Source organism: Ranitomeya variabilis, chromosome 2 (genome assembly GCF_051348905.1).
Source record: "Ranitomeya variabilis isolate aRanVar5 chromosome 2, aRanVar5.hap1, whole genome shotgun sequence".
NCBI lineage: Eukaryota > Metazoa > Chordata > Amphibia > Anura > Dendrobatidae > Ranitomeya > Ranitomeya variabilis.
In genome coordinates, this window is record NC_135233.1 from 817811377 (window position 1) to 817826814 (window position 15438).

The window sequence follows — 15438 nt, forward strand, 5'->3', positions numbered from 1 at the left end:
CCAAAATCTCTGAGGAATGCTTCCAGCACCTTGTTGAATCTATGCCACGAAGAATTGAGGCAGTTCTGAAGGCAAAAGGGGTCCAACCCGTTACTAGCATGGTGTACCTAATAAAGTGGCCGGTGAGTGTATATATACTGTATATATAATTGCACTTACTAAGTGTATTGGGGGGCACTCGCTTGGCACGGGATTCAAGCACCCGGGCATGATTTTTCACACAAAAACAGTCCATACGGTTTATTCAAGTGTCATAAACCGGGTTATGCACAGATCATATTTATATTTCATAGAACACAATAGGCACCAACTGGTGATATTAACTTGCAGCTTTATCTTGTACACTTCATATACGGCTTTGTCTCAGACTCTAAACATGCTGGACCTCTCACTTTGTCCAGTTACCATGGGTGTCTGTACGCCGAACAATTCACCAATGTCCCTAGTCATATAGCCCACATGACATTGGGTCGCGGTCTCTAAACACGCTGAACCTCACTCCGTTCAGTTGCCGTGGGAGTCTATGAACTGTGTGGTCTATCACAAGCACCAACAGTTAATGGTACCTTAAGGGAGCTCCTGCTCCACCTGCTGACTCCTCGTCAGTCCTCTCTCCTGGGGAAACTGCCTTTACGGGGTTCACCAACTTGCCTGGCCGGCACACAACAGTCAGTCCAGAGCCACCGAAGGACGATAGCTTCCCCAACACAGACCTTCCAGAACCATAGTCTTACTGTGTGCTATTCAGGACGTCCATCCCACATGGGACCATCCAACACACTGACATCTGCTCCTCAGGATTCCTACTCCCAGGAAATCCAACACACTGACATCTGCTCCTCAGGACTCCTACTCCCAGGAAATCCAACACACTGACATCTGCTCCTGAGGATTCCTACTCCCAGGAAATCCAACACACTGAATGGCTCTCACTGGGCGTAAAATCCCGGGCTTCGGCATGTGTAACTCCGCCCACCTGAGCAAACCCCGCCCACTCTTCAATTTAATTGGCTCTAAGAAGTGGGCGGAGTTTCAGACGCCTGAACAGATATTCAATAGGGATCCATTTAGGATCCCAAAAGAGCCGTTTTGTGAGCCGAAAGAGCCGGCTCTTTTTGGTGAGCGGAGCCATGAGTGCTGAATAACCAAAAAGAGCCGGACTGCCCATCACTAGGAACCACACAAGAACCATGTGACCCACACCCTGGCCACATTGTATACCCTTAACCACTCCCCTGGGTGGGAGTGTGGATGTGTGGCTAGTTTGTCCCGCCCATCTCACATAACTAGCCTAGTAAGTCTCCCTTACTAACTATACACACTCTTGAGGTACTACAGGTCCCAGAAGAACAACATTACATCAGACTTACCACGCAGACTCCCTCTGCGACACATATCGGCCATTCACAACACTGCCAGTCACTGTTTCACCACCATTATAACAACAAATATGCCTCCATGCATATCCCAAGGAGCACACAAAGCGCCCCCTAGCCGCCACAGGGGTCACTGCATCACAATATATATATATGTGTATACACACACACACACACACACACACACACACACACACACACACACACACACACACACACACACACACACACACACACACACACACACATATATATATATATATATACATGTTTAGTTACATTTAATCTCCTTAATTGTGGATTTCTACCTTGAGACTCAGAATACGATAATTAATCTCCTATTCTGGATATTGCTAATTCCTGGTAATTATAAGGTTTATCACAGAAGTCATTCCTTTATTTTGGCTGCTGGTGACGGTTTGCTGGTTTTACAGCGTATCGATCAATATCCCCACAAGTCCAGTTACAGAAATGATCCATCAGTGTATAATTATTTCACATGAAGACATGTACTAAACTGCTATGATTAGCGTAGAAAACTAAAGTGTCTGGGTTTGGTTCTCTTGTTGAACTGTGAGTTCAGAATACCAGGACAAAAAAATGCATGGGTAAGAATTGCCTTTATTGAACAGTTCAAGGGCGGGTGGTGGCACAGAAGGCGCGCACAATAAATCAATAAAAAAATCAAGTAAAAAATGAACACAGCAATAAATGTTGAGGGAAAAAAAACATAGAAATTCACTGTAAACACAGGTGTGTATATATCAAGTACAAAGTGCCAGCATATAATATCCTGATATCCATATACAGTGCAGTGGAGGGAGTAATTATTTGATCCCATGCTGATTTTGTAAGTCTGCCCACTGACAATGTGAAACAACACCGTGAGCACAGCTACGAAGTGGTGCTATAGTTAGGCTCCCACGCCATATACTTAATCAACATAAAACTTAGCACTCAACTTAGGATGCTTGGAACAGAAGAATTTATTTTGCAGTATACTCAAAACGTTTCGGTTCAACATGAACCTTCTTCAGTTACGTATACGGAATACATGTGATGAATGGGGCCGGAAGTCAGTGGGCCACACAAATTCTATGCTGGGGGACCACAGCCGAGGTATGTAGAGAGAAGTGCTTTAGGAGAGCGAGGTGTAGGCGTGCATGCCGCCAGACGCGGAGTCCACCGCTAGTTGCCCACTGACAATGACATGAACAGTCTATAATTTTAAGGGTAGGTTAATTTTAACATTGCGAGATAGAATATCAAAAATTAAAATCCAGAAAATCACATTGTGTAAATTATAAATTTATTTGCAGTGAGAAATATGAATTTGATCCCTCTGGCAAACAAGACTTAATACTTGGTGGCAAAACCCTTGTTGGCAAGCACAGCAGTCAGACTTTTTTTGTAGTTGATGATGAGGTTTGCGCACAGGTCAGGGGGAATTTTGGTCCACTCCTCTTTGCAGATCATTAGTGATGAGCGATTATACTCGTTGCTCGGGTTTTCTCCAAGTATTTGTTAGTGTTCAGAGATTAAGTTTCCATCGCCTCAGCTGAATGCTTTACAGCTACTAGCCAGACTGAGTACATGTGGGGGTTGCCTGGTTGCTAGGGAATCCCCACATGTACTCAGCCTGGCTAGAAGCTGTAAATCATCCAGCTGGTGCGATGAAAACTCAATCTCCGAACACTAACCAATACTCTGAGGGGCCCCGAGCATGCTTGGAAAAACCCGAGCAACGAGTATACTCGCTCATCACTACAGATCATCTCTAAATCATTAAGATTTTGAGGCTGTCGCTTGGCATCTTGGAACTTCAACTCCCTCCATAAGGTTTCTATGGGATTAAGGTCTGGAGACCTTCCCTGTAAGTGACTCAGAAATGTATAATGCAAATGTGAATCACATGAGATGGGTATATGTGCCAAAAGGGGTGTTAAACAAACACATACGTCCTATAAATGTCTAAGGATATATGGCTGTATAGTAGCTAGTGTATTTTTAGTTGGCAACAACTGAGGTCATATAAGGATATGAAATTTACAATTGTAAACCCATGAGAATATCAAGAGTATATGTTAAACAGTTAAAGGGTTGCAACGGAAGATTGATTCTGTCCATGAAGGATACATAGTTATAAAGGGGTTATTGAAATTGCATCTTGTTTGAACCTGTGCGCTGCATAGTATGCATGTTAATATCACACCATGGGAGAAGGGTACATACCAGGAGAGTGATGCACTGTGTGAAGAATGTGGCGCCGAACCCAGACGCACGTTTCAGACCAGACCAGACCAGATGTTTAACACCCCTTTTGGCACATATACCTATCTGATGTGATTCACATGTTTGCATTATATAATTTTGGTTCACTTATATGGATATCAGGATTTATAAATAAATATATTTTTTTTCCTGTCCACCAATAATGCTCAATAAATGTCTGTGTATATGTATATATATGTGTGTGTGTGTGTGTGTGTGTGTGTGTGTGTATAATATATATATATATATATATATACACACACACACACACACACACACACACACACACACACACACACACACACACACACACACACACACACGGAATATATATTTATTTATAAATCCTGATATCCATATAAGTGAACCAAAATTATATAATGCAAACATGTGAATCACATCAGGTATATGTGCCAAAAGGGGTGTTAAACATCTGGTCTGAAACGTGCGTCTGGGTTCGGCGCCAAGGTCTGGGCTGGAGAGGTAGGACTCCAAGAAAGTGTGTGCTAATCTGAACTGTGGACCTTGCTGTCTGTGAGCGGGCTGATCCCGCTAGGTAAAGGACTGTGTTTTCTTGTTTCTTTGTTCTGCTGGTTTTGCCCAGAGGGCTGTCTTTACTTTTAAGCTTGGTTTATGCTGCTACAATTAACCAAGCACTTTCTTAGAGACTGTGTTCCAGTTTTACCTCTGTGTCCAGCCGAGTGAGCCGCTATACCACAATATATACTGTACATCCATCCATGGTTACAGTGAATTTCTTTCTGGGTTTTTTTTCAACATTTGTTGCGGTGTTCATTTTTTACTTGATTTTTTTTTTTTTGTTTATTGATTTATTGTGCGCGCCTTCCGTGCCACCACTCACACTTGTACTGTTCAATAAAGGCAATTCTTACCTATACATTTTTCTCTGTCCCCCATGACGGCACCACGGAGAGAGGGGATCCGCCCACCAAGGACAGGAAACCTACAGATAAAAAGGCGGTACCTCTCTCCCGCATCAGTTTGGTTTCCTGTCCTTGACGGGACCTGCAGCAGATCTTACCTCAGATCGTCGTTGGATTCCGGGGCCAGTCAGACCGGTTCAGGCAGCGGGGGTTCCCTGCCTCGGCTAGGCTGGGCCACCCGATGCGCCACCGCTGGGATCAGTAGGTCTCTAGGGTGAGCGGGGGGCTGCAGCAGCAGCGCTGCGGCTCCTAGAGGAATCCTCACTAGTGAGGGTTCCACATGGCACACAACCGCGAAAGCCACGGTGAGGGGTCCCTCCATAAGGTGGTGCACGGCGCGACAATGCGCGCGTGAACAGCGCTCCAGGAAGCATCAGCGGCATGGTGCCGCACTTCCGGGTTGGTATCGCGCATGCGCGGGTGCCGCAATGCCTGCTGGTTGGAGCAGGGCATTCTGGGCGGCGCAGAGCTTGCTGGGACGGCGCGGTGCATGCTGGGATTCGCGCATGCGCAAATCCAGCGGCGAGGAGCGCGCGAAACCGGCGCACTAACTATTTAAATGAGTACTATCTTCCTGGCTAGTTGCTCTATTGGAGTACAGCCAGCGTTCCTCAGCCATGAGTGACCCTGAATTCCAGGACTCACCAGCGCAGCAAACGCAGGCACCGCAGCAGCAGCAGCAGCAGCAAAAACGCCGGCAGCAGGGGCAAGTTACCTCTCAGGTCCAACGGCGTACAACTGGAGCACGGTCTGGATCTCAGCACAGCAAAAATTCTAGTGCTGCATCCGGATCGAAGGAGCATCATACTGTCGATACGGACCATCCACAACCGGTACTGAGGGTACACAGGTGGTGAGTGATCTCCGTGAATGCTCCGGCTAATAGAGCCTACCTTTCTTTTGTTGTTTTAGGGAAGGAAGAGCGCAGGGAAGTCCAAACATAGGATTTGCGCCCTTTGTAAAGAAGATTTACCTGCCTCCTGGGAAAAAAGATTATGTAAATCTTGTATAGAAGAGACTCTATGTGAAGGGCTTCCAGGGTTCGCCACAGAGTTAAAAACATTAATTAAAACTCAGGTGGAAGATACCTTTAAGTCTCTCCAGGGGGGGAAAAAACGTAAAAAAATTAAACAAAGCATCCCTATATCTGACTCTAGTCCCTCAGATAGTGGGGAGATTAGTTCAAATTCCTCCGATTCTTCTTCATCGTCCTCTTCATCATCCTCTTCTCAGAAAGGTCGTAGTTGTTTCCCATTAGAAGAAACAGACTCCCTAATTAAAGCAGTCAGAAGTACCATGGGCCTCGCTGATTCCCACACCAAAAAATCTGTCCAAGACATAATGTTCGGTGGACTGGAGCAGAAAAAAAGAAGGGTGTTTCCCCTTAATGACAAAATACAAGCCTTAATAAATAAAGAGTGGAAAAAACCTTTAAGAAAGGCCCTACTTACACCCAAAAGGAAATACCCTTTTGAAGACCCTGCATGCTCCTTTTGGGAAAAAGCACCTAAATTAGACGTGGCAATCGCTAAAGCGTCAAAAAAGTTTGCCCTACCTTTTGAAGACATGGGGGTCTTAAAGGATCCCATGGATAAGAAAGCAGATGCTTTCCTAAAAACTTCCTGGGAAGCAGCAGGGGGGGGCCTAAAACCAGCGGTGGCCGCAGCTTGCACGTCCCGCTCCCTTATGGTGTGGCTTGACCAGCTGGAAACCCAGCTCAAAGACAAAACATCCAGAGACAGTATACTGAATACCCTACCAGTAATGAAAGGGGCAGCCGCTTTTCTGGCCGATGCGTCGGCAGACTCAATCAGGCTTTCGGCCAGGTCAGCGGTGTTCTCCAATGCAGCCAGAAGAGCCCTCTGGCTCAAATGTTGGCCCGGAGACCTCCAAACAAAGGCTAAACTTTGTAATATTCCTTGTGAGGGAGAATTTCTTTTCGGCTCTACTCTGGATGACATTTTGGAGAAAGCAGGGGACAAAAAGAAGTCCTTTCCCGTCCTACAATATCCATCTTATAAACGTCCTTTTCGGAGTAAAAAATTCTTCCGTAGAAAGCCACCTAGATCGCAGGACAGATGGGAAGACAAAAAGAACAAGAGCAAAGGGTTTATCTTCAACAAAAGCCCCACCGATCCCAAAAAACCATCACAATGAACTTTTGCCCCAGGTGGGAGGAAGGTTGTCCCTCTTTCTCTCAGCCTGGGAAAAGATAACCAGCAGTGCCTGGATTCTGGATTTGGTACAGTCGGGACTAAAATTCAAATTTCTTACGTTCCCTCAGCCGTCCTTCCTGATAACATCCCAGAGAGCTTCTCCACAGGAGCGGATAGCTCTGGAACAGGAACTCACAACACTACTAGGCAAAGGGGTTCTTCTGGAAGTTCCCCTCCGAGAAAGAGGGAGAGGGTTCTACTCCCCGATTTTTCTCAGGAAAAAGCCAGACGGCTCTTTCAGGACGATTATCAATTTAAAAAATTTAAACAAACACCTGATTGTGGAACCCTTCAAAATGGAGACAATAAAGACAGCAGTCAAAATGTTGTTTCCGTATTGTTTCATGGTAGTGCTCGACTTAAAGGACGCATACTACCACGTCCCCATTCACAAAGACTTCCAAAAATTCCTCAGGGGGGCAATCGAAATAGGAGGGATGGTAAAGCATTATCAGTTTACAGCCCTACCATTTGGTCTCGCAATAGCCCCAAGGGTATTTACCAAATTGATAGCGGAAGTCATGGCAGACCTGAGGAAACAAAACACCCTAATCGTCCCATACCTGGACGATTTGCTGATAATAGGCAATTCTCCCCAACATTGCAAAAATCAGCTACAGTTAGTTATGGACTCTTTGGGAAACTTGGGGTGGCTCCTGAATCTGAAGAAGTCCAAACTAATACCGAGTCAGATTCAGGAGTACCTGGGGATCACATTGGATTCCATCTCCCAGGAATGTCGCCTACCCCAAGAAAAGATCCAAAAGATGGTGGGGTTAGTGTCCAGGGCAAGAGATCTCCCCTCTATATCACTACGAGAGGCAATGTCTCTCCTCGGGTCCATGACAGCTTGCATCTCTGCCGTCCAATGGGCCCAGGCACATACAAGGCAGCTGCAATGGCAGACATTAGCGGAAGAAATTTTCCTGAAGGGAAATTTAGAAGGTCGGTTCACCTTCTCATTAAAAACAATTCTCTCGCTAGATTGGTGGACAAAAAACAGCAACTTAGCCCGCGGTCTACCGTGGGTCATTCCAGTGTCAAAGGTGGTAACCACAGACGCAAGTCCCTTCGGGTGGGGGGCTCACCTACACGATCTAGTGGTTCAGGGGACATGGTCAGACGACATAAAAGAGGCATCCTCCAACATGAGGGAGTTACTGGCAGTAAAATTCGCCCTTACAAAATTCCAAAAACCCCTTCACTCACATCATGTAAGACTGTTTTCAGACAACAGAGTGGTAGTAGCCTATATAAACCATCAGGGGGGAACACACTCTCAACCACTGATGGAAGTCACACACTCAATCTTACAGATGGCCGAGGAAAATTTAGCATCTTTGACGGCACTTCACATAAAAGGGGTGGACAATGTCAAAGCAGACTACCTAAGTCGGGTCTGCCTAAAACAGGGGGAATGGGAACTGAACCAGTCCATATTCAATCGGATAACGGAGATGTGGGGGGTTCCGACAATAGATCTCTTCGCAAACAATCTAAATCGGAAGGTGACCCCCTTTTGTTCCATAAACCCAGCAGGGAACCCGGTGGCGCTGGATGCTTTCATGATTCCTTGGAAGCACAAACTAGCATATGCGTTTCCCCCTACCACACTGATACCAGCGGTTCTCAGGAAAATAAGGGAGGACAGCGCACGGGTGATATTGATTGCCCCTTACTGGCCGAAGAGAACTTGGTTTTCCTGGGCCAGAAGGATGTCCATAACAGACCCTTGGATACTCCCAGACCTGCCCAATCTCCTGTTCCAGGGTCCAGTATCACACCCGCAGGTAGCGAGGTTACACATGACAGCCTGGAATTTGAGAGGGGGTTACTGATAGAGAAAGGTTTTTCCCAAGGTCTAGTGTCAACCCTCTTAAAAAGTAGGAAATTAACAACCACTAGACAGTACGGTAAAATCTGGAAGAAATTCCTCTCTTCCTCAGGGGCAAAAATCTCCGAAGGAATCCCTCTCAAATTAGTGTTAGAATTTCTGCAAAACGGGCTGGAAAAAGGCCTAGCCACTAACACTCTGAAGGTTCATATTGCTGCACTGGGGGCACTATTTAATTACAATCTAGCAAAGAATCGTTGGGTATCCAGATTCGTTAAAGCGGCAGAAAGATCTAGGCCTCTACCCTCACGTAGAGCCCCACAGTGGGACTTAAATCTAGTTCTCACGGCCCTCACCAAGGCACCCTTTGAGCCCTTAAAAGAACTCCCCTTAAAGATTCTATCCTTTAAGACTTCCCTTTTGGTAGCCCTCACTTCAGCCCGAAGAATTAGCGATATACAGGCCTTGTCAGCAGGGCCACCCTTCACGCTAATATTGGAGGACAGGGTAGTGCTAAAAACTGACCCAGCATACTTACCAAAAGTGGCCTCCCGGTTCCATAGGTCCCAAGAGATCTCTCTTCCCTCCTTCTGTCCTAACCCTAAAAACGAGGGGGAAAAATCACTACACACTTTGGATGTTAGAAGGTGTCTCATCCATTACCTGGAGGCTACTAGGGAGTGTAGAGAGGAAGGGTCTCTCTTTGTGTGTTTTCAGGGCCCTCGGAAAGGCAAGAAGGCCTCCAAGGGTACATTGGCAAGATGGATCAAAGATGCCATCAACCTTGCCTATACCTCAAGTGGGATGCCAGCTCCAGGGGAAGTTAAAGCTCATTCAACTAGGGCGATGGCGGCTTCCTGGGCAGAAAGAGCCGGAGCAACAATAGACCAGATATGTAGAGCTGCTACTTGGTCTTCACCCTCAACTTTCTTTAGACACTATCGGTTGGACTTAAATTCGTCTTCAGACCCCACCTTTGGTAGAAGGGTTCTGGAAGCGGTAGTCCCTCCCTAATGTAGACAGTCTCTGCAATTCTCTCCGTGGTGCCGTCATGGGGGACAGAGAAAATAGTAGTTACTCACCGATAACGGTGTTTCTCTGAGCCCATGACGGCACCCGTACATTCCCTCCCTCACGCGTGGGTGTGCACACATTTAAAATGCTTAGTTATGTATATAATCTATAAGCACGCGGTATCTTTATTTAAGGTTTAGTAATGTAGTAACATTTGTGATCATTAACCTGATGTTCCCGTTATACTCTGCAAACAAACTGATGCGGGAGAGAGGTACCGCCTTTTTATCTGTAGGTTTCCTGTCCTTGGTGGGCGGATCCCCTCTCTCCGTGGTGCCGTCATGGGCTCAGAGAAACACCGTTATCGGTGAGTAACTACTATTTTTGTCCTGGTATTCTGAACTCACTGTTCAAACCGTGTCTCTGTGTGGTTCTCTTGTTGGTGTTCTTCTGATAATCCGAGTGTTTTTTTTCCATTTGTGTCCATACTGACACCAGTAAGAATTTATAACTCGTATAATTAATATATTAGAATATTTCGGGTGGGTGTCTTTCCTTGATCCTTGTACATATATGTCTAATATGATTAGCATGGGTATCATTCAGGCATTAAAGGGGGTTCTCATTCGGGCCTCAAAGGGGGTTCTCCTGTCATCTGAAACTGACTACTGGCATGCTTTGTGCTTGATCATGAGCATGAGCCAAAATGTTGGTGCTCAGTGCCTTACATTAGGGCATACCTATTTATCAGACAGAGAGCTTAAGGCTGGTTTCACACTTGCGTAGGGCAGAGCCGCGTACTTCCTCCATTAAGCCCCGCCCACTGCTGCACCTCTTCCTTCAGCTCCGCCTATATCTGCATGTGTCCTGCGTACCTATCTTTAACATTGGGCACGCAGGGCATGCGGATGTATGCTGATGTGTCCGCATGTGTCATTTTGACGCTGCGCCGACCGCAACAAAATGCAACATGCTGCGTTTGGTGCAGCATTGAAACAACGCATGTGGACGCATCAGCATACATCCGCATGGCCGGAGTACCCAATGTTAAAGATAGGTACGCAGGACACATGCAGATATAGGCGGAGCTGAATGGAAGAGGTGTGGCAGTGGGCGGGGCTTAATGGAGGAAGTATGCAGCTCTGCCCTACGCAAGTGTGAAACCAGGCCAAGGGTCTAAAACACATAATAAATATGGTCATGAGACTGGTTCCGTGGAAATTCCAGTTCATTAAAGGGGTTGTCCACTACTAGGACAACCTTCTTCTTGATCAAAATGTCTGGCCCTCATGAAATACTAAAGCTTGTACAGCCTCCTGTGGTTCAGTGTGGTTGTTTTGACACCGGCGCCCAATAAACGCTGGCGTCACTGTCACCACCTTCAGACAAATCGAACATGAAGAGGAAGTCCGGGCTGCTGCTAATCTCGGACTTCCTCTTCCTGCTCAATTCGACAGGAGGCGGGGACAGTGACGCCAACACTGATTGGGTGCTGGCATCACGTGTCACAACAACAGTACAGGAGCCCCAGAGAGAGCGAGTGCCGACACTGGGAACAGCGCCCGCACGGGAAGTGAGTATAATCTTTTTTTTTTTAATCGGGGCCAAGGGTGGGGTATGAGAAGTTCTCCAAGTAGTGTCCACCTTCTTTAAGCTTGACACATCTCCCCCACTATAGCTTCTGCTGTGGGAGCCAGTATGAGACGTTTTCCTTATTTCGGGTGCTGTGGACACTGTGATTCATCAGTAATGGAGCGATGTGTTATTTCCAAGGTGCCCAAGCTTGTGTGCTGGTATTTTCTACAACGGATCGGGAGTCATTTGAAGCCGTACCCAGCTGGAAAGAGAAGGTAATGGCTGAAGTTGGAGATATTCCCACAGTTCTTGTTCAGAATAAGATCGACCTGCTGGACGACACCGTTATTAAGAAGTAAGTCCCAGTAATGGCACCGTTCTGGTCTATTAATGTTGTCTGTTATTGTACCTAAGCCCCATTGAAGTGAGGGTCACATTCACACAAACAGGCTATTCAAATGTGAAAGTTATAATACGTGGACATCTTTGGGAGCATACTATTATTTAGCAAAATAATCACTTTTGCATTAGCTACATAAAAAAATGTCATGTTGTTTTACTTCTGAACCTATATGTACGTAGCTGCCTGCAGGATGAGGTGCAGGAAACCCGGCAGGAGAGGAGACTCTAGTGACATGCAGCATGGATCACATACAGTAGTGTCCAATATGACCAGATTAATCACGGCTTTTGCTATAAATTATGTTACCATGTCAAACAACTTACCAGTTGGTGCAGTAGATTCTAAGGAAACCAACAGACTCCGCATTCATGATCTGCATGTTTTTGAGTCTGTGTATTAGACTAATTCATTGAAAGGGGGAAGTGTTCAAAATAATAGTAGTGTGGAGTTCAATTAGTGAGGTCAATCATTCTGTGAAGAAACAGGTGTGAATCAGGTGGGCCTTATTTAAGGGTGAAGCCAGGACATGTTGTTCATGCATTTCTCCTTGAAAGTCTGAGAAATATGAGTCGTTTGAGACATTGTTCAGAAGAACAACGTACTTTGATTAAAAAGTTGATTGGAGATGGTAAACCTATAAAGAAGTGCAGACAATGATAGGCTGTGCAGCTAAAATGATCTCCAATATGTTATGCCGTAGAATCAGGCTGCACTCAGATGTCATCTGAGTGCAGTCCAGATGTGAGTGTGACGATTCAAAGAGGGAAAACGGAAAGTGGACCCTCTAGACCGCGACGACGAACCCCTCACGGACGAGCTGACCAGATAGACCGCCCCCTATACAGGGAGAGTTAGGGGCAGGCCCGTGAGGGACTATCGCCACGGAAGCTGGAGAACCAGGACGGGAGAAGACCAAGAAGAGGCGGAGCTAGTAGGACCACAGGATAGGTGAGTACTGCAGAGACACAGGACTGGTGGGTAAACTGCAGCAGTGCAGGGACTGGCGGAGGAACTGAGGGAACGAAGAGGCTAGCAGGATACAGGAAAGACAGGATAAACCCAAAGTCAGAGGGAAACCGAATTTCACAGAGACTAAGAGCGGCCAGGAGCACCTGAAGGAACAAATGATAACCAAGCACAGAGGGACGGCAGGAAGCAGTTTAAATACCTAAAGGCAGGGTAGCACTTCCGGGTAAGGCTGGGTTCACATTGCGTTACTGTGTGCACGCTAACGGACAGCGTTGCACGGCGAAAATGTCGCAATTAACGCCGTGCAACGGGGCCGTTAGCGTGCCCATTGACAGCAATGTCAATTTCTCCTGCAGCGCATCACTAGCGCGTGCCTTTTTCGGCTCGCGCTAGTGATGTGCCGTTCTTCTGTGACGCGCCTCGGACGCTGCTTGCAGCGTCCGCGGCGCGCCCGAGGTCCGTTCCCCGCTCTCGCAGATCGGGGATCTGCGAGAGTGGGGACGTTAACGCGACCCCAAACACGGCCCCTAAATAAACATTGCGTTAGGGCAATCCATTTAGCGCTAGCGGATTGCGCTAACGCAATGTGAACCTAGCCTAACAGACCTCCAGAACCATAGAGAGGACAATAAGGAGGACTGACTTCCGGGTACTAGTCCTCCAGGACCATAGAGGATACGCCGACAGAAGATCAGAAGTGCACACACGCAGCACTGAACCTGGTATGCGCGCGTGCACGAGAAGCAGAGGCCAGGAGCGAGCGAGGAGGCGGCAGCAGCGGTATGATAGTACCCCCGTCTTTACATCCCTCCCTCCTCTTTAGGCCAGAAAGAAACTTCGCTAAAATTCGAGGAGCCTGAATATTCTCCCGAGGCTCCCAGGATCTCTCCTCAGGACCGAAACCCTTCCAGTCGACCAGAAACAAAGTTCTACCTCTAATTTTTTTCATGGCCAAAATGTCCTTAACCTCAAAAACATTGTCTGCAGAAACAGGCGAAGGTGAAGAAAGAGTCGAGGTATGAAACCGATTAAAAACTACAGGCTTAAGGAGAGATACATGAAAGGAATTAGGGATAAGAAGAGAGGCAGGTAACTTAAGTTTGTAAGAAACGTTGTTAATACGTGCCAAAACCTCGAAAGGACCAATATAACGGGAACCCAGTTTATGTGAAGGGATTTTAAGGCGAATAAATCTAGAAGAAAGCCAGACCTTATCCCCCAGATGGAACACAGGAGAATCGAGACGCCTTTTATCTGCATGCCTCTTCATCCTATGCTGAGCTAGTTCGAGAGCAGACTTGGTCTCCTGCCAAACCCTGGAGAATTCTCTAGACAGAAGATCTGCCGCCGGCACAGTAGAGACAGGAGGAACTGGTAGAGGAAGACCAGGGTGTTGTCTGTAGATGACAAAAAATGGAGATTTGGTAGAAGCTTCGCTGGTGTGATTATTATAAGAAAACTCGGCCCATGGTAGTAAGTCAGACCAATCATTTTGATGAGCGTTGGAGAAATGCCGGAGATAAGTAACCAGGATCTGATTGGTAGGCTCCACTTGGCCGTTGGACTGTGGATGATAGACCGAAGAAAAATCGAGCGAAATGTTCAATGACTTACAGAGAGATCTCCAGAAACGAGCGGTGAACTGAACTCCCCGGTCAGAAACAATGTGCTGTAAAAGACCATGAATACAAAAAATATGTTGAACAAAAATCTTCGCCAGTTCAGGAGCCGAAGGCTGACCAGGAAGAGCAATGAAATGTGCCATTTTAGAAAAACGGTCCACAACCACAAGGATGACGGTACAACCACAGGAACGAGGCAGATCAGTTAAGAAATCCATTGCAACATGTTGCAACGGAGCGGTAGGCACTGGAAGAGGAAGAAGAAGCCCGGAAGGAAGCTGCCTGGGTACTTTGTTCTTGGCACAGGAAGGACAAGAGACCACAAAAGCTTGGACATCCTTCAAAAGAGTCGGCCACCAGTAGTAACGAGATATTAGATCAAGAGTTTTCTTGAAACCGACATGTCCCCGCTAGCTTGGAAGCATGTTCCCAGAGTAACACACGTCTCCTGTTCCTCTCAGAAACGAAATTCTTACCCTGAGGTAAAGAGGTCATAGATACTGGAGCAAGTGTGATGATTCTAGCGGGGTCAATGATGTGCGAGGACTCCTCCTCAGTGTCCACCGACAAGAAGGACCTGGATAGAGCGTCAGCTTTGAAGTTCTTTTCTCCAGGCAGGAAGCGAAGTTCAAAGTCAAATCGGGCAAAGAACAAGGCCCACCTGGCCTGTCGTAGATTCAGTCGGTGCGCTGAACGGATGTATGCCAAATTCTTATGATCCGTTAAGATGACAAAGGGGTGTAAGGCTCCTTCCAACAGATATCTCCACTCCTCTAAGGCCACTTTAATGGCCAAAAGTTCTCTGTCGCCAATGGAATAATTTCTTTCAGAAGAAGAGAAACTCTTGGAGAAGAAACCACAGGGCACAAGACGACCAGTAGAAGACTTCTGAGAAAGCACAGCTCCGGCACCGACAGCAGAGGCGTCAACCTCTAGGAAGAAGGGTTTATTAGCTTCAGGGCGATGGAGTAAAGGAGCGGAGGCGAATGCTTCTTTGAGAGAATGGAAAGCCTTTTCAGCCTCTGCTGGCCAAAGACGAGGATTGGCACCCTTCTTTATCAAAGAAGAGATGGAAGCCGACAAGGAGGAGAAATGAGGAATAAATTGCCGATAGTAATTCGCGAATCCTAGAAAACGCTGAATCGCCTTAACCCCAAGCGAACGTGGCCAGTTGAGTACGGCAGAAACTTTAGCCGGATCCATACACAGACCAG

General features: G+C 46.7%; 1 protein-coding gene across 1 annotated transcript in view; it reads left to right on the plus strand.

The window, feature by feature from the left end:
- The window catches only part of RAB23 (RAB23, member RAS oncogene family), a 79075-nt gene that overhangs the window by 39534 nt on the left and 24103 nt on the right, over nt 1–15438 (plus strand). The window contains exon 4 of the mRNA XM_077289998.1: nt 11429–11585. Coding sequence (XP_077146113.1) covers nt 11429–11585 — 157 coding nt within the window. The remainder of the gene's footprint in view (nt 1–11428; nt 11586–15438) is intronic.